General features: G+C 37.6%; 1 protein-coding gene across 1 annotated transcript; it reads right to left on the bottom strand.

Annotated features, from left to right (window-relative positions):
* Positions 1–19,930: 19,930 nt before the first annotated feature.
* Positions 19,931–20,807, bottom strand: LOC127218624 (RNA transcription, translation and transport factor protein-like). Its single transcript, XM_051179623.1, has one exon. The coding sequence runs from the start codon at positions 20,805–20,807 to the stop codon at positions 20,073–20,075; it is 735 nt and encodes a 244-aa protein (XP_051035580.1). The 3' UTR covers positions 19,931–20,072.
* Between the last annotated feature and the right edge of the window lie 206 nt (positions 20,808–21,013).

Below are 21,013 nucleotides of genomic sequence, written 5' to 3' on the forward strand. Positions count from 1 at the left end.
CTTTTATGAAATTCTTCTGCTAGTTCAAGGAAATCATTTGCAAAGATTAACTACTGTAAAGATTAGGAACAAATTACATTTCTTCACAATAACCTATACAAATCTCAGTAAGTAATATGGGGGTGGGTTCTCATACTCAGTCCTCTGAAGGTTGAAGCAGAATTCCTTCAAATTCAAGGCCAATCTGTTATAAAGTGAACTAGGGCCCAGAAACTGATTCAATGAAGTATCTGGAAAGTTATATGATTCATGATGTTCAAAGACTCAAAGAAACAATGGTGAATAGATTGCAGGCCTTAGAATACCTTCAATATGATACATCAAAATAAGGGGTACAAGTAATAGGGCATGAAAGAGATTTAAAATTTCCTACACCTTTTAGAGTTGGGGGAGACTTGCCTAAGGTCCATCACCAATGGTTTTTCCTGTATCTATCACTGAAAAAAATTAAAGCAATGAAAAAAACACCGAAAGGTTTCGTTGCATATCACTGGGAACTGATAAGTATGAAAGGTTGAAAAGTTATAAAGGAAGCAGTAGTCTCTTATGGCATGTACTCACCATATGTGAAGCAATTAGTAGAATCATGGGCAAGGAATAACAAGGTAACCCCTAAGGATTGGGATCGATTAATATTATCTGTCCTTGAAAACTCCTCTGAATCGAATGGAGGGCTTTATGGAGAGATGGAACAAAAGCTCTTGAACTTCAGGGCTTAAGGAAAAGTTATAAAGCTGACCAAGATAAAATTATTGGTGAGGGTCTTTATGCTGACCCAGGAACTCAAGCTGCATATGTTGTTTCTATGAAGTACAGCATCTTTGAATGCTTGGGATAAGTTTCGTAAGCCAGGGGAGAGGATAGAATCTTATACCAAAGTGAGGCAGGGCCCAAGAGAATGCTTTAGTATATTTCTACAAAGATTGTCTAGAGCAATACAATTAGAGGTAGCAGGCAGAGATTCTATGTGAATACTCATAGAATCATTAGCTTAGGAGAATGCGAATCCACAATGCAAACACGTGCTTTGGCCATTAAAAATCAGATCAACAACCTTGGATGAATGGGTCCTGTATACAGCCAACATTGATTATAACAACCATGACACAGAATCTTGGCTAGGAGAAGCCATCTCCAAATGTTTTCAAAGATATCAAAATATCAGATGTTTTAATTGTGAAAGGATAGGACATCTAAGAAGAAATTGTAGGCAAAGCATTTCTAGGAATTACTAGGAATTACACTCCTAGGAATGAATCAAACAGAAGGCTTTAGCCTTCTGTGTTATGTAGATGTGGCAAAGGCAGACACTAGACCAATGAATGTAGATTGATCAAAGACAAGCAAGGAAACCCTTTATAATCAGGAAACTCCTTGGGGTCTTCTCGAAGACCCCCATGTCAAAGGTGATCTGGACATTACCAGTCATGGTGGAAGACAGTCTCCCACAGGACAATTAGAAAATTCAGTGTCTATCATAAAAAAATCATACCACTCTGGATAGCTTTGGAAGGTGAACCAAATGTGAATTAAGCAAACAATAAAGCATATTTTAGCAAACTTCTATAAACAGGCAAAGGCCTAAATTGATAGTTAAGATAAATAACAGACAAGATGAGTGGATTGGTAGCATGGATGCTGACATAACCATCAAAACTAATAAATCTTGGCCTCCAAGATGGCACCTGCAAGAGGTAAATGTTCAACTATCTGGGATTGAAACCCTATCTTAGGTAAAACAGAGCATGAGATGTATTTAATGTATAGGACCAGAAGGGCAGAGAGGAAGGTTGAGACCATATGCGGCTGATAGAGCCATAAATTTATGGGGTCGTGATCTATTGCAGCAATAGAATACACAAATTAACATTCCTCCAGTATTAGATAGGAACCCTAAATGAACTCATGGTTGTAGAAACATATTATAAAGTACAATACAAGACAGACACCAAACATCCAGGCTATACAAAAACAAAATACAAGTGCCAAAGTAACAGAGGAACCAAAAGCCCTACCCTTAAAATGGCTAACAGATGAACCTGTCTTATAATGGCAATGGCCTATGACCTCTGAGAAGTTAGAGGCTTTAGAAAAATCTGGTTCAGGAACAGCTAAATGCTGGACATATTGAGGAGTCTACTATCCATAAGAATTCTCCTATATGTGTTATCAAAAAGATATCTGGAAAATGGAGAATGCTTAGAGACCTGAGAGCCATCAATAAAGTTATTCAGCCAATGGGCACTCTACAGCCTGGAATGCCCTTGCCTTTTTTGATACCTAAAGAATGGCCTATTATAGTTATTGATTTAAAGGATTGCTTCTTAACTATACTTTTACAAGAAAAAATAAAGAAAAATTGGACTTCATGGTACCTAATTATAATAATTCTCAGCTAGTCAAGACATATCAATAGCTTCGGGGAAATTCCTGGAGCTGCTCTGAACACACTAGACCCACTTGCCCATGCAGAACCACCATAAGTCCCTGCATCCCTGATCTCTGACCCCCACTACCAGTCCTCTGCCTGAGATCCGGGCCCTGGCCAGAGATCTGCCTATCCCAATGGGACCATCCTAGGGCCTGCAACGACAGGCATCTGCTGGAGGTGAGTCTGAGACCAGTTTTGGTTGATTACCCCCACATGCATCCTTCCCTGGGAACTCCCTGGATTGGCCCACTTGCTCCCCCTGTGTCCTGTCTTCAGCCAGAGAGATCCTGGTTCTCTGATACACAACCCGCAACACCCCTGCGAAGAGCCTGCCCTCCCTCCACCCTGTGCCATACCTAGCCCACTGTCCCACCACTCTACTTGAGCAGTGGAAAAGAGGGCAGACCCAACAATCCCACCACCTTCATGGAACTTCCTGAAGCTTCTCAGAGCATATTACACAGAACTATCCACATGAAACAACAATGAGTCCCCACCTGCCTGGTCTCTGAACTCCACCAGCAGTCCTCTGCCAGAGCTCTGGGCCCCGGCCAAAGATCCTCCTTTCCCTGCAGGACAATCCTGAGTCCCTTTCTGTTGGATCTTTGACCCCCATTGCTGGGCCTCTGCTGGAGCCTGATTTTTGATTACCATAGCCAGGCCCCTGCTTGAGGAGAAACCTCCTAGAGAGTTTAAACAACCCAGAGCTACAGACATCAAACTTCTGACCCACATAAGCCCACCAGGGGAGTATGAGAGAGAGAGAGAGAGAAAGAGAGAGAGAGACCAACCTGCACCCAATAAAAGGAGCAATGAGAAGACAGCAATACAAGTAAACACCTAGCAATAGAAAGAAAAGCATGACACCAACAAAATCTAGGGACTTTCCATCCACTGGACCTGAGCACCCCAAAGCAGATGAAGCAGAAGAGAACTACTTGAAAAATACCTTCATAAAAGTGCTAGAGTCCTTCAAAGAAAATGTGAGAAAATACCTTACAGAAATGGAGGAAAAGACAAACAAAAACTGGAAGAAATAAACAATTCTCTTGAAGAAAGTAAGGAAAGCAAAGAAAAAACAACTAAAAAGTTTCAAGACATGAAAACTGAAATAGAGACAATAAAGAAAACAAACTGAAGGAATGCTGGAAATAGAAATACTGGGCAAACAATCAGGAACTTCAGAAGCAAGCATAACAAACAGAATACAAGAGATGGAAGAGAGAATCTCAGGTGCTGAAGATAAACAAGAAGAAATAGATTCAATGACCAAAGAAAATCTTAAATGCAACAAATCCTTAACACAAAACATCCAGGAAATGTGGGACACCATGAAAAGGCCATACCTAAGAATAATAGGCATAGAAGAAGGCACGGAAGCCCAGCTCAAACGTGCAGAAAACATGTTCATCAAAAATCATTGAAGAAAACTTTCCCAATCTGAAGAAGGACATGCCCATGAAAGTACAAGAAGGATACCAAATACCAAATAGACTGGACCAAACGAAAAAAGACCAAATGACATGTAATAATCAAAACACCTAAAATACAGAATAAAGAAAGAATACTAAGAGCAGCAAAGGAAAAAGGCCAGGTAACATATAAATGCAGACTTAGCAAAATTACAGATGACTTTTCCATGGAAACATTCAAGGCCATAAGGTCCTGATAGATGTTCTACAAGTACTAACAGTACAAGGATGCCAGCCCAGGCTACTATACACAGCAAACTTTCAATCATTATAGATGGAGAAAACAAGATATTTAATGACAGATTTCACAATACATATCTACAAATCCAGCTCTACAGAAAGTTCTGAAATGAAAACTCCAACCCAAGAAAGTTAATTATGCTCACAAAGACATAGACAATAGATAATCCCACATCACTAGAACCAAAGTGTAAAGCAGGGGAAATATATTCATAATACCATTACCAACAATAAATCTAAAACAAACAAGCATTAACTATCAATGGTCCTCACTTTCCCTCAACATTAATGTTCTTAACTATCCTATAAAAAGACACAAGCTAACAGAATGGATAAGAAGACAGAATAAAACCTTCTGCTGTATACAAGGAACACATCTAAGCTTCAAAGATAGAAAATACTTCAGGGAAAAGTTCTTGGAAAAGATCTTCCAATTAAATGGACCCAAGAAGCAAGCAGGTGGGGCTATCCTAATATCTAACAAGTTAGACTTCAAACTGAAATCAATCACAAGGGATGAAGAAGGTCATTTCATATACGTCACAGAAGAAACCAATCTGCACAAAGTCTCAATTCTGAACATCTGTGTCTCAAATACAAAGACACCCACATATCTAAAAGAAACACTTCTAAAACTCAAAGCTCACATAAAACCTCACACATTCATAGTGGGAGACTTAAACACCCCACTCTCACCACTAGACAGGACCACAAGACAGAAACTTAACAAAGAAACAAAAGAACTAACAGAAGTTATGCCTCAATTGGGTATAACAGACACAAAAGAATATACTTTCTTCTCGGCTCCACATGGTACCGACTCTAAAATCGACCACATGAAAGGCAAAATAGCAAACCTCAACAGATACAAAAAATTGGAATCGTACCCTGTATCTTAACAGACCACCATGCTTTAAAGTTGGAATTCAACAACAACACAAATCAAAGAAACCCTATAAACTCATGGAAACTGAACAATGCACAATTGCACCATACTTGGGTAAAGAAGAAATAAAGAAATTGCAGACTTCCTAAAATAAAATGAGAACATACCCAAACTTATGGAACACCTTGAAAGCAGTGCTAAAAGGGAAGTTCATTGCACTGAGTGCCCATATGAAGAAAACAGAGAATAGGTACATTATAGAATTAACAGCACAACTGAAAGCCTTAGAACAGAAAGAAGCAAACTCACTCCAGAGGAGTAGATGCCAGGAAATAATCAATGTGAGGGCTGAAATCAATAAAGTAAAAACCAGGAAAACAATACAAAAGAAAAAAAAAATCAATGCAACGAAGAGTTGTTTTTCAAGAAAATCAACAAGATGGACAAACCTTTATCCAAACTAACCAAAAAACAGAGAGAGAACATGCAAATTAACAAAATCAGAAAAAACAAAGGACATGAGGAAATCCAAACAATTTTCAGGTCATACTTTGAAAACCTGTACTCCACAAAATTTGAAAATTCAAAGGAAATGAACAAATTTCTGGATAACTATCACTTACCAAAATTAAATCAAGAACAGACAAACCACTTAAAGAAATCTATAAGCACCAATGAAATAGAAGCAGTCATCGAAAGCCTTCTAACCAAAAATAGCCCAAGGCCATATGGCTTCAGTGCAGAATTCTACCAGAAATTCAAGAAATAGTTAATACCAATATGCTTCAAATGATTCCACACAATAGAAACAGAAGGTTTATTAACAAACTCATTTTAGTAGGCTACAATACCCTTGGTACCCAAGCCACACAAAGACACAACTAAGAAAGAAAACTACAGACCAATAGCCCTCATGAACATTGAGCAAAAATACCCAATAAAATACTGGCAAACAGAATCAAAGAACACATCAGAAAAATCATCCAACATGACCAAGGAGGCTTCAGCCTTGTGATGCAGGGATGTTTCAACATAAGAAAATCTATCAACATGATCCACTATATAAACAAACTGAAAAAGAAAAACCACATGTTCATCACACTAGATGCTGAAAAAGCATTCAACAAAATTCAACACCCTTTCATGATAAAGGTCTTGGAGAGATCTGGGATAACAGGAACATACCTAAACATAATAAAAGCAATATACAGTAAACCAACAGCAAACATCAAACTAAATTGAGAAAAGCTTAAGGTTATTCCTCTAAAATCAGGAACAAGACAAGGCTGCCCTCTCTCTCCATATCTCATCAATATTGTGCTTGAATTTCTAACTAAAGCAATAAAACAACAAAAGGAGATCAAGGGAATACAAATTGGAAAGAAAGAAGTCAAAAATTCACTATTTGCAGATGATATGATAATTTACATAAGCATCCCAAAATTACTACCAGGGAACTCCTACAGCTGATAATCACCTTAAGCAAACTAGCAGGATACAAGATAAACTCAATAAATCAGTAGCCCTACTATTGTAAAACGACAAAGGGGCTGAGAAAGAAAGCAGAGAAACATTACCCTTTACAATAGCCACAAATAACATAAAGTATCTTGGGATAATGCTTACCAAAAAGTGAAAGACCTATATAACAAGAACTTTTTGTCTTTAAAGAAGAAATTAAATAAGATACCAGAAAATGGAAAGATCTCCTATGCTCTAGGAAAGGAAGTATAAAAATAGGTAAAATGGCAATCTTGCCAAAAGCAATCTACTTATTCAATGCAATCCCCATTAAAATCCCAGAACAATTTTTCACTGACCTTGAAAGGAAAATACTCAACTTTTTATGGAAAAACAAAAGACCTAGGATAGCCAAAACAACCCTGTAAAATAAAGGAACATCAAGAAGCATCACTATCCTCGACTTTAGGCTCCACTGCAGAGCTATAGTCCTGAAAACAGCCTGGTATTGATACCAAAATAGAGAGGTATACCAATGGAATCAAACCAGAAATCCTGATAATAACCCACACACCTATGAACACCTGTTTTGACAAAACAGCTAAAAGTATACAATGGGAGGGGGAAAGCATCTTCAACAAATGGTGGTGGCACAACAGGATGATGGTGTGTAGAAGACTATAGATAGACCCATTGATGGGAGATGTAATTCTGTAAATATGTTTCTCATACTGTTTAATGAATATAGCACTGTGTCCAATAGGAAAGCAAGATAGGCGGGACTAGGAGATAAGGAGGATTCGAGGAAATAATAAGGAGGAGTCAACATGGAGAAACTGGAGAGAGCAGAACACCGGGCCCTCTCTTTGGTAAGATGAGACCATGTGGAAATACTTAGATTTATAGAAATGGATTACTCGTTAAGACAGAGCTAGCCAATAAGAAATTAGTACCTGGCCAACATCATTATATCAAATACAGAGTGTCTGTGTGTTATTTGGGGCTGGTGCAGCTCTGGGCCCAGCTCGGCAGGTAAAATCCTACTCCTAACAACTCATGTCTATTGCCATGCACAAAACTTAAGTTCAAATGGATCAAAAACCTCAACATCAATCCAAGCACACTGAATCTCTTAGAAGCGAAAGTGGGAGCTACCCTTGAAAAAATTGGTACAAGGGACTACTTCCTGAAGATAACTCCAATGGGACCTCTTGAAACTGAATAGCTTCTGTAAGGCAAATGACATAGTCTACAAGACCAAATGGTAGCCCACAGACTGGGAAAAGATCTTAACCAACCCCACATCTGACAGAGGGCTTATCTCAAAAATATACACAGAACTCAAGAAATTAGTCAACAAAACACCAAATAACCCTATTTAAAAAATGGGCTATGGAACTAAATAGAGAACTCTCAATAGAGGAAATCAAAAGGCTGAAAGATAGAGTGCTCAACATCCTTAGCTATCAGGGAAATGCAATTCAAAACAACTCTGAGACACCATCTTACTCCTGGCAGTATGCCTAAAATTATGCCTAATGACAACTTATGCTGGAGAGGATGTGGAGAAAGGTGGAACACTCCTCCACTCCTGGTGGGAGTGCAAACTCATACAGCCATTTTGGAGGTCAGTATGGCGGTTCCTCAGGAAAATGGGAATCAATCTACCACAGGACCCTACAATCCCCCTCTTAGGCTTATACACAAATGATCCATATCCATGCAACAAGACATGTGCTCAACTATATTAATAGCAGCATTATTTGTAATAGCAAGAACCAGGAAGCAAACTAGATGCCCTTCAACTGAAGAATGGATAAAAATGCGGCACATTTACACAATGAAATACTACTCTGTGGAAAAAAATAAAAAAATGGAATCTTGAAATTCTCAGGAAAGTGAATGGAACTTGAAGAAACCATCCTGAATAAGGTACCATAATCCAGGCACAGAACATAGTATGTACTCGCTCATATATGAATTTTAGACATAGAGCAAAGGATCATCAGCCTATAATTCACATGGACAGCCAGAGAAACTAGGATACAAGGAAGACTCTAAGAGATTCATATAAGGTCCCTCACAGAAGGGGAAAGGGAAAAGATCTTGAGAGTACATGGGGAGTGTGGTGGGCAGTGAGTGGAGAGGGAACTAGGAGAAAGAGAAGGGAGAGAAGGGAAGGAGAGGAAAGCATGTGGGATAGGAAGATTCATCAAGGGAGGAATAGACTAGAGAAATGTGAGAGACAGACAGACAGAGAGAGAGAGAGAGAGAGAGAGAGAGAGAGAGAGAGAGAGGAGAGACCATAAAAGAGGGAGCCATTATAGGTTTGAAGAGAAAATTGAACCTAGAGAAATGTCCAGAGACCTACAAGACTGACCCCAACTAACAATTTGAGTAACAGTGGAAAGGCTACCATAAATGCCCTCCCCTAGTAATAAGACCTACAACTAACTCATCCACCATCATAGAGCCCTGATCTGGTGGCTGATGGAAACAGAAGCAGACACCCACAACTGAATACTGAGCCGAACTGGAATCCAGATGCAGAAAGGGAGGTCAAGACCAGACTATAGAAACCACAGAGACAGCTGACCCAAAAAAAGGAGGAGCTAATGGGCTCCCAGACTGATAGCTGGGAATCCAGCATTGGACCGACTCAGATAACCCTGAACATGGGTCTCAGCTAGAAGGCCTGGGCAGTCTAAGGGACCTTGGACAGTGGAACCATTGGAACCTGGTGCGCAAAAGGACTTTGGGAGCACATTCCCCATGGAAGGATACGTGTTTAACCCAGAGTCATGAGAGAAGTCCTAGCCTCTACTCCAAATGACTTGACAGATTTATATGACACCTCCTGGAAGGCATCACCCTACATGTGGAGTGGCAGTTGGGAGGGAAGCGTGGTCAGAGGCATGGGAGGATGGGAGAGAGGGAAATAGGGAGGGAGAGGGAACATGGATAGATATGTAAAATAAAAATAAAAATAAAGAGAGAGAGATCAATAGAAGGTATTGCCACAGGGAATGCTAAATGCCCTACCTTGTACCAATATCTGTATTTGGAAATAGTTCATAAACAGTTTCTACAATCCATAATTTATCATTACATGGATGATATAATGTTGGCTGATTCTAAACTAGAAATAGTAGAAAAAAAATGTTTGAGGAAGTAAAGGAAGTTTTACCTCACTAGGGATTACACATTGCACCCGAAAAATTACAAAGAGGAGATCCTATTTACTACTTATGATATAAAATATGCCTACAGAAAATTAGACCACAGAAAGTACAGATCAGGAGAGATCATTACTGGACTCTTTATGATCTTCAAAAATTACTAAGAAATATTTCTCAACTACAAAGCATAGTTAGAGAAGAAGTGCATGATTTTAAAAACTTGAAAATGACCCTAAAAGTGGACATGGAATTGAATATTCCACGAATACTATCAGCTGAAGCTGAATAGTAATTAGAATGGGTAGAAAAGAAGATAGTAGAGGCACTTGTAGACCATGTGAATCCAAAACTAGACTATATTCTGGTTATATTACCATCTAGAGAATATCCTTCATGGATTTTGATGCAGAGGGAAGATACCATATTAGAACAGGTATTTCTACTACATAAACAGAATAAAAAAAAAACTAAAAACATACATAGAAAAGATCTCTGAATTGATTTTAAAAGGTAAATTAAGACTTCATCAATTGACAGGAAGGGATGCAGCAGAAATTATAGTACCCTTAAGTAATGAGGAAATTTCCTCCTTATGGAAAGATAATGAGTATTGGCAGAGAGCTTGTAGTAACTTTTTGGGAATGATTAGCAACAATTATCTCAAAAGTGAAAGAATCAATTCCGTAAAGAAAATATTTGCATCCTTCCACACTTTGTAAGAAAGACAACAATCTCTGGAGTTCCTACAGTCTACACTAATGCAAACAAATCAGGTAAGGCAGGATATAAATCAGGAAAAATAAGTAAAGTAGTTCAAAGCCCTTATAATTCTGTACAAAAGACAGACTTGTACACCATTCTCATGGTATGGATTTTATAGAACCCCTCAAAATAGTTACTGACTCTCAATATGCAGAGAGAGTTGTCTTACATATGGAGACTGCTGAATTTATTCCTGATGTTAAAGAATTAACTTCATTGTTTACACAATTACAATATATTATGAGGAATGGGATTCAAACTATATATATATATATATATATATATATATATATATATATATATATATCACACATCAGATCCCTTATGGGTCTGCCAGGCCCTCTACCAAAAGGCAATGATGAAATTGATTGGTTATTGATAGGAAGTGTGCTAGAGGCCTTAGAGTTTAATAAGAAACATCACATCAACAGCAAAGGTTTAAAAATGATTTTTCTATCACTTGGCAATAAGAAAAGGAAATAGTAAGGAAGTGCCCTACTTGCTCATTCTATAACCAAACTACTTTACCAGCAAGCAATAACCCTAAAGGTATATATAGGAATGAAATATGGCAAATGGATGTGTTTCATTTTGCAGAATTTGGAAAATTAAAATATGTGCATCACACTATAGACACATTTCAGGATTTCAATGGGCCACTTCTCTGAGCTCTGAAAAGGCTGATTATGTTATCACACACCTATTAGAGGTAATGGCCATTGTGGGCATATCTAAACAAATAAAAACTGAAAATGCTCTGAAATTGAAACGGTTTTGGTTTTTTTTGTTTGTTTGTTTTGTTTTGTTTTTTGTTTTGTTTTGTGTTTTTCTAGTATTATAACATAAAGCACATAACCAGTATACCACACAATCATACAGAACAAGCAGTAGTTGAGATAGCTAATCATACATTAAAAGAAATGCTCTATAAGCAGGCAACGGAAACCAAGACATTCAAACACAAATTACATAATGCTTTATTAACATTAAACTTTCTTAATGCTATTGAGAAAGGAAAAAAAATTGCAGAAAGACAATGGACAGTAGAAAACAACTTCTGAACTAAACCAACCGATGTACTTCAAGGATGTATTGACCTCAGTATGGAAACTAGGATATGTGTTACATTGAGGTAGGGGTTTCACCTTTTATCTACAGGAGAAGATAAGCTGTGGATACAGTAAAAGTAGATCCAAGTAGAAAAAGAGAAACATCTTAATGAAGAGAAATGACAATCATCTGCCAAAGTAGTTTCCATGAGTTGGGTGGAGATCTCCCAAAGGTAGAGGAAGTATTCTGTTCTTATATTTACAGGAAAACATAAAACACCCATCTTCAAACAGCCATAAGACACTGAACGTGTAAGTACCTCCAGAAGAGAACCATTTAACTAATAGGAATCGTATATATGGTAACAACATTTAATTCTAGTGAATTATTTTTTACAGAAATCTATGTCTCTTTACTACCTAGTATTCCTTTAATCCCAGTTCATGTAAACCAATGCTGACTTTAGAGTTGGATTTGGCTTTCCTTCTCTAAATTCAAGCATGTTGTTAAGACTACATTCATACATTCTTCCTTATATCAAGAAGAAAACAAAATCTGTGGACTGTCATTTGCCTATACTTGGTTTTCTCTGAAATCCTAATTTTCCTCATACATATTTTCATGCTTATTGTTTCATTTCCCAGAATGCATACCTTAAAGGTTGATATTTTTACATTGATATTGATGTTTAAGTTTTCCACAAAATTAATTACAATTCATAACAGGAATCTTTGAACTCTCTGGAAAGAAGATGGTGCCCCAGTTGATCATTTCCACTTGATTCAATCTGATGCATCTGGACTACAAACATCATCCTAAAACCAGTTTGGTACTGTTATGCTGGAGACAACTCCTTACTAACCAGCTGTAATGGTACACCTTCTTATTACACCCTGGTCATTGTTTCACATAGAACTTCAGTCAAGCATTTCCTGCTAGGCAGAGACTAGTTACAAATGTTATAGCTAGTCCCCTCGAGAAATTTTGTTACTAAAAATTTTCTTCCAACAGGATCCCATGGATTAATCATTGTCCCATTTCAGCAGGAAGTAATCTTAAGATAACGATGCCCTCTTTCCCTACTCTTGGCTTTTAGGGATAATATTCATATGCATTGGTTTGGTTATAGTTACTTAGGGATGAATATGGAAGGTGATGCTCAGACTCGGGTATCTTTTAGACAGGTATAGGATATGGTTGGGAAAGGTATGGTTTAGATGGGATATAGGTAGATTAACTTATCTTCTTGTGAATTGTCTTAGTAATTATTAGTTATATATAGTCTTTCCATTTACAATGTTTTGGGCACAATATCCTTATCATATTCTATGTATGTATACCTTTACTTATGTACAAGACATTTTGTTATTCAATATATTTTTATCATGCTGCATATACAGTTCTATCTCTGATCAAGACATTTCTACTCTACCTCTGTTTTAGAGGTTTATGTGTGTATATACATACATCGTTATATTGCTAAAGTAATTGTCCCAGCTTACTCAGGGAAGTTTCAACCATTTTTATAGCTAGGTTTGTGAGTATTACAGTTTATCTACACCCATGTTTCTTATACCTATGAGATTAATCAAACATAAATGCTTATTCTTCAAACACTTAATAGACATGGCATTTACATGTTTTAATGTAAGTACTCCCTTGGCATGAGACACTATACCTCCTGATATCACCATACATTTCCCACAAATATGTTGAACACTGACTCCTTCTGGAGCCCATCCTTTCCTCAGCTAATGGCTTCTTGGGCAAAGAACTGCCCCCACCACGACCACTGACTTAGATGTGCTATCCTACCATGCTTCCAGTAGACAAACATAGAAGACTACTGAACCTTGCCAAGTCAGGGTTAGACAGTCTTTCTACCTACCTCCCTGCTTCTGTATTGGTCTGTCAGATACTCACCTTAGCCAAAACTGGTTGCACCAACATTGCTGTGAGACTTTGGGTGACTGTCCAGGTAGCCTGCTGTTTCTGTCCTTGCTGCACCATTTGGAAGCTGCCCATCTGCACTTCTTGCCCACCCTAGTATTGTTATCTTGTCAGGTCTTTGATGAGGTTGAATATAGACTATCCCAATTATTGGAGGCTGGAGATAGGGGCTGGGAATGGAGGATAGGTGGAGGAACTGTGATTGGGCTGGAAAAAATAATTAATTTAATATTTTTAAAGAAATCAAAATGTGAAAGATTAAGGTGAAAATAGATAGTCCCTCTGTAATTTGCACATTCTAGAGTTCAAGGTTTTGGGGATGTTACACTCATGGCTTCCCAAGGGTTTCAAGTACTCATGAAAATGCTTGGGAAATAAAATTAACTTTTATGATGATCTTAGTAGACTCTGTCAACTGAATGAGAATAATAGCTGATTCTAAGATGGCTTCATTTTATGTGTCCTGAGACCCCTCTAAATCACTAACTAGCATTGAATACAAAGAATAATTTCATATTTTAGTTTCAGATTGCATATCTTTTATGCCTGTAAACAAAGTGTGTTTTTCTGTGGGTGAAATGTCTATCTCCAAAGCACTTCTTGGGAGAATAATCCTTTAAGAACAGGAAATGTAGTAGATATAAGAAGTCATTTTCATTCCCTGATTCCTAAGCAATGACAGGCACTAGGGAATTGAAACATGAGATTGTTTAGTGAAGAGAGTTCTTAGGGAAAGTAAGCCACACAGGTAAAAAGACTAAAATTTAGAGGGCATAGTCAATTGAGGCGAGGTGACAAATGGTAGCAAAGTAAAGTTTTTTTATAAAAACAAAGCAATGATAAAGATCTCTCCAGTCACTGGGGGGAGGGGGAGGCACTGCTTTTAGTTTTATGCAACTGTCGTGAAACATTAGGTCATGTCACTAAAGGTTTGAACAATTGTAAAATAGTGAAAAGAAGAAATCTTTGAAGTGGATAGTAGGGAACTATTAATAAATTCAACCCCTATGAACACCTGTCTCTTGAAACACAGTCCCACTCACTCATTACCTACTTCATAGGTTTATTGAGTTCTGCCACAGTATAAACCTAGGTCCTACAATAAATAGTGTCCCCCAAACATCCCTTGAAAAACTACATTTGCTATGAACATGGAGCTGCATCTGATGACTATCTGCCACTTTCCTACTTAGGGACAAATGGCTATAGCTGAGTATGTCTGTAAAATGTCAGTGTGTTCAAGCCATTACTTGGGGGTGGGGGGGCGGTCTCTTCCTTCAGAGGCTTGTCACAGTACTGTGCAGACTAAGAGCTCACTAAAGGTACCAGGCATCAAAGTTGGAAAACATACATTTCTTAGGGTATCATGTACCTACCAAAGAATATACAAAATGGCCAGATGCTAGTTTGAGGATCAGAATCTATCCAGGTTGCGAAACCAATATCTGAGGATATATGGATCTCTTAAAACCTAACATCTTTAAAGAAGCAGGCTAAGTGTTTGTGTATGTCATAGTGTGGAAGTACCAGTAATTAGTCTTCTACAGATATTCCCAGAAGTTCTGCCTGTGAGGAGGTATAAGATTCTTTTCATAAACTTAAACTCCTGACCCCTATAAAAATGGCCTAGTCAAATGAGTATGATGTGCCTGATTCTTCTCCATGAACATCCTATCTCAGTACAGCCTAGGATGTTGGCATATGGAGACTGAGCTGTTTTTTTGTCATCAACAATGTCTCAGAAATTGTGAGAGAGCCAAAATTGCATTTATCTTTACTCTATAAGTACACTAACATAAACAATTTCATGCAAACTGCATCTTGTAAAATGCTATAGAAGTGACATATACATGCATGTATCTATTACCCCTCATAACTGATGGTAATTCATTGATTATGATGTCAACACTATATTATGCTATCTACAAAACACAATATAGTTTTTTTTTTCTTTTCCCCAAACTTCTCATTTCGACAGCCTTCTACTCTAAACAAAATCAAAAGCAATAAACACACCACCAGGAAACCATGCTTCATTCTTGCCCTATCAGCATGGCCTTCATCCAAAACATTTTATCACCTGGCTTCCTTCCAAAACTTCTGTCTACCCATTGTGTGGTTGCATCACTCTAGGAATATTATTTGCTTTCACTGTGAATCCTGCCACTAGTGTCACTACGCTGCCACCTTGTACTCTCTCCTAAGATTTCTCAAATGATATGAATGTTAAGATTAGACAGACAACTGGAGGGAAAATAAAAGATGAGAGTCTGCTATAAAGAGACGTAATTGATGAAGTCCACATCAATGGAGCCAAGTGGAACCAGATCTCCATATAAATTTTGTATATATCTATATAATGGTTACCTGAAGAAATTCCAAAATGTCAGTTTTGTCACTTGTTCATTAATAATGTTGCTATAGGGACATTTTATTAACTAAAATCTTACAGTTCTGTTGTAACTTTTCTGTTTTAACTTTTCCAATTCCATAATAGAAATGATGTATACTACCCATGACAGGAAAGGTGAATAATTTCTCTTTCTTCCTCCTTAGTAGATCCACATAAAATGCTGTGCTTCATGTAGACTCATCCTCGGAAGTGCATGTGTATGCCATTCTTTCTAATATGGTTTTCTCTTTGTCACTAGATAGTCTTGATTTTTCATGCAAAGGTATCTCAGATGGTAAGGTAAGCAGAGTACAAGTCCTCAGTTTATGCTCTGAGTTTTTCCCAAGGATTTCAGAAAAAGCTTGGGATCAAGGAGTTAGTTTTATATTTGCATGAGACACTTAAACTCAGAAATCCCCAGTTTCCTGATATGCTCAGAAAAGACATTTGATAAACTATCAGCAGGATTCTTTCAAATTCTGAAAACAATCCAAAGTTGCTGGAAAACAGAAGAAAAGACATAGTCAGCTCATCTGTCATTGGAACTGAAAATTCTGCCCTCCTTTCTTTCCCCACCTCTTTAAAGTTTTCTCTGTAATCAAAATCTCATGTCCTACGAATTTCTATGAAAAAAAACAAACAAAAAAGAAGACATTCTCTATTATTGACTTGCACAGTAAATACTTTCAAGTCATGGATCGTCTTTGTATTTTCATTGTCTGGAACTGTCACAAATCCTCTCACTGATTCTTAAACCACAAAACATAAATCCTGTCCTAGGTGTCTGTGCCATTTTAATTATATATCTAGATGCATTGAAAAATCCTGGATCATTTTTCTCCTTCTGAACTTATCCAGGGCTTCCACTGGTCAAAATCAACTAGATATTAACTGGCAAGTGAAGACAGAGAAGCAGCCCATAAAACTCAATGGGCTAGGACAGAGAAGGAAAAATAGAATGTAGAACAGGAATAGTAAGTAGAAAAGATCTGTTCCACCACTCAAACACATTACTGACAAGTAGAATATCTTTCATGCAAGTTATAATAGGAAAAGCTCAATTCTGACCTAGAGCTCACATAATCCTGTGTTGATATCTAGTTTTCATAGTTCTGCACTAATAATAATAGGAGTAAGAGCTTTCATGCTTCTCTAACAAAATAATCATTTGATGATCCTTTTGAAACTATAAAGAATAACCTTTTCATGTTCACCTTTGTCTAAGGCAGTGGCTCTCAACCTATGGGTTGTGACCACTTTGGCAGACTTGTATCTCCAAAAATATTTACATTATTATTAATAACAGTAGCAAATTATAGTTATAAAGTAGCAATGAAAATAATTTTTTGGTGGGGGGCTCACCACGACATAAGGAACTGTGTATTAAAGGTTGCAGTATTAGGAAGGTTGAGAACCACTGGTTTAAGGTAACAGACACCATTTAAAGCCCTGATTCATGCTGATAGAAAGAAAAGTCTCTCTATGGCTGTTGGTGGCACATGCCTTTGATCCCATCACTCAGGAGACAGAGGCAGGCAAATATCTGTGAGTTTGAAACCAGCCTGGTCTACAAGAGCTAGTTCCAGCATAGCCTCCAAAGCCACAAAGCCACAGAGAAACCCTGTCTCAAAAAAAAAAAAAGGAAAAAAGACAGAAAGGAAAGGAAAGAAAAGAAAAGTCCTTCACTCCAAAAGTATGGGTAAAGATTTGGTGTTCTTGCTTTCACTTGTCATGCCTACAGGAAGGTCTCATCTCAGGCCATCTGCTAATTGCCAAGTTCTGAACAGTGATCAAATATGCTGCCTCATGGATCCATATTTCCTATATAGGCTCCTTTCCATAAAAAATAAAGGCATCATCTAAGATTGAATGTTGTTTTTCTTTAAAGAAGCCATTCAATGGAGAACAACTTGTGTGGAGAAATGCCACTATGACCCTCCTACCTTTGAGATCCCAAGGAGGGATTTTCCAAAAACACAAAATCAATAAAACTGTTGGAACCCTAAATGCAGATCTTTCTGTTTTTTATATTATTTTACTGTGGCCATGAAATATGAATCAGATTATAGAAATTAAAGTCACATATCAGTTTTAATGAAGTCCAATTACACTTGGACAGCAGTGTAGTCTTGTTTGCTCATCACTGTTATTGATATGCTACCAGATTTTACAGGAAAATGCTACTTTCAAAGAAGTTAATGTAATTTTTAAAAGCCCTTTAAAATATGCCACAAAAATCACAGATCCATATTAGTTCAATGCCTGAAAGATACTCTTTCTTTTATGAATGTAGTCCCCCTTGCCTGGGAACAAACTGTCAAAATACCACATTTTCAAAAGAAAGATGAGCTTAAGAAAAGCCAGAATGATAACAGATTTTATGGAGTCCAGATGGTCCTTTCAGAATTTTCTTTAGCTGGTCCATTTGTGATCATATATCTTTCTGAATACTAAAAAGATTTTAGTGATAGAAACATGGCTAATAATCCTAGCAATGCAATAGATTCACTATAATAGATACATTTTTAAAGCCCACCCTGCACTTCACTCCAACAATCTCCCTGTCTCTGGGAAGTCAGACCCTGTGCGTTCTCACAATTCATTGACTCCAGCTGAATGGACCAAAAATGAAGACTTGATTCAGGGAAATCGATTCTGAATCTAAATTGGTAACAAAACTATATTTTACAATAGAATCAGTACAGAAAATTGCCAGAAGAAATTCAGAAATTGAAAGAAAACTATCATTTAGAAACAAATAAGACACATCATACATAAACTTACCAAGACAATCAACACTGAAGAGAAAGAGAAGCATGAGGCTAAGTAATTACAGAGACTAAAAGTTATAAAAGAGCCTGCAATCCCAAAGGGAGCCTTGGATACAGACATCTGAGTTTTACCTTCACTTATATTGACTTTCTGAGTCCTTTCACCTATTAAGGTCTTAAGGAATACGAACACCCTACCCATTAAACCATGTGGATAACCTTGTATCCACCAAAGAATACTCACCTTTTGCTTAATATGCACTTTAGATTTCACCTAGATCAATGGTTCTCTATCTTCCTAATTTTGAAACCATTAAATACAGTTCCTCATGTGATGATACCCAACCATAAAAACATTTTCATTGCTAATTAATAACTGTAATTTTGCTACTGTTATGAATCATGATGTAAATATCTGATATGCAGGATATCAGATATACAGTGCCCATGCAAGAGTCCCTCACTCAGAAAAGGATCACATTTCACAGGTTGAGAACTGCTGACCTAGATGATCTGAGAAAACATTAACTCCAGAAGGCCCAAATCAAGACTCTCAGGTCCCTAGTTTCTAAAAAGTAGTGTCATACAGGAAAAAGAGTTCCCACCCAAGTCATCCACATGGGTAACAAATATCAAGACAGGGGTCATCAAAGAAATCTTCTTATGAAAAGATTGGCAAACATTAAGCAGAAGGTAAGTTACATAAAGCAGCTGTTAATTCCTTGGCATTGAACAGGAGATATGTCAGGAGAAGGGTTCCTCCCTGTTCTTTTCCAATCCTTTTTAAACTTCATAGAACACCAAAAGGTATGTTTACATCTTGTTGTCAATGGTAGCATTCACCATTTTACACATGTGATTCAATTTTATTTTAACCATACCGAGCATATGATTTCAGACTGATCCTATAAATAGTACTTGTTAAATTTCACAAGGATGAAAGCATTAAAATCAACATGTACTACAAAATAACACTGTGTACTTTCATTCCCCGAAGTCCTTGCTTTGTTGTTGATGCAATATTTCCAGGTAATAACTAAATTTGAAAATATATTTCACAAATTTCAGAAGCTTTTACATATTCTTCTTCAGTTATCCCTACTGCAATCCTATGAGAGTTTGGCAGGGCAGGCTCTCATAGCCAATGGAAATGGGGAAGCTCAAGTAGTACAATACAGCTATCCAAAATGTTCCATCTAATACAAAAATAGATCTGGATAGGAGAGAAAGTGGGGAGGAACAAAGAGGAGTAGTCGGAGAGAAACTTTAACCAGAATACATGTATGAAAACAATCTATTTTCTTTTTTATTTAATTTCCCCAACTTTATTAAAGAAAGAAAGCAGTGGTGGTAAATCTCTATAACACGGTGAATCTCCTTGGATTCCTCCCTTGAAAATGTGACATTTGATTTCCAAACATGCCGGTGTACATGGTTCCTATCACACTAAGCAGGGGAGAAGCTGAATCCTGATGTGCTCATCTTCCAACTTTCCCCAGTCTGTGGTCTGTCTTTGGATCAGCAATGATTGCCTGAACGGCTACTATGGCTTCATTAATTTTCGTCTGTAGCTCTCTGAGCTCTTCTATGTGCAGCAACCGCAAGATCTGAGCAGCTTCGTTAAGAACTGCATCTCCTGTGTCAAAGCCAAGAATATGTTTGTCTAAAGCAACAGGTAAGCCCTCTTTTGTTTGATTTGCTTTAGCAACTGCATCCTTTGTTAGACGCTCCTGAACCAAAATTCGAATTGCCTCAAGCATTACCAAATAATCGTCATGACGCTGAATCTGAAGGAAGTTAGCCAGAGCCATGACACCAGCCTTAAAATCTGGATTATTTACATCCAGGTTGATCAAGGGCTCTGCATTTTTAGCTGCGTTGTCAGTATTTTTCTTGTTATCAGAAACTAAGTCCTTATATTTTTCAGCATTATCTTCATATTCAAGTCTAACAGCTAAACCAATAAGCCAATCAATTGCTTCTTGCCGCTGCTGAATCTTGAAAGGACAGTTAATATCTTTGAGATACTTCTCGAAGAACTTGGGCCAGTCATTGCTGTGGATGTTTCTCAAGTTACCTCTGTCTTCAATCTTGTAGTGTCTGATTTTCTGGTCTTCAAGCCAAACAATAAAATTTCTAAATTCGGTTTCATCTTTGCAGTTAAAGCCTGCAGGATTGTGGTAGTCCAGGGCAGTGAGCTTGCTTTGGAACATGATCCCTGCTGCTCATGCTGGCCACCCTGGCGTCCGCCGGGACAAGAAAAGAGGTGAGGTAGGAGGCGCAGGCACCGGCAACGTGGCGAGAGCAAAAACAATCTATTTTAAATAAATGAAAAAAATAAAAAGTGGTCAGCTTTTTTAGAATGGCCTACCTAATCCTATATAGTTTTAAAACAAATGAAATTAATACCATCAAATTT

The sequence above is a fragment of the Phodopus roborovskii genome, unplaced genomic scaffold, assembly GCF_943737965.1.
Source record: "Phodopus roborovskii unplaced genomic scaffold, PHOROB, whole genome shotgun sequence".
In the NCBI taxonomy this organism is placed as follows: Eukaryota; Metazoa; Chordata; class Mammalia; order Rodentia; family Cricetidae; genus Phodopus; species Phodopus roborovskii.

What these genes read in the sequence shown, in the direction of transcription:
- LOC127218624 (XM_051179623.1), bottom strand. Translation starts at nt 20,807, where the DNA reads ATGTTCCAAAGCAAGCTCACTGCCCTGGACTACCACAATCCTGCAGGC.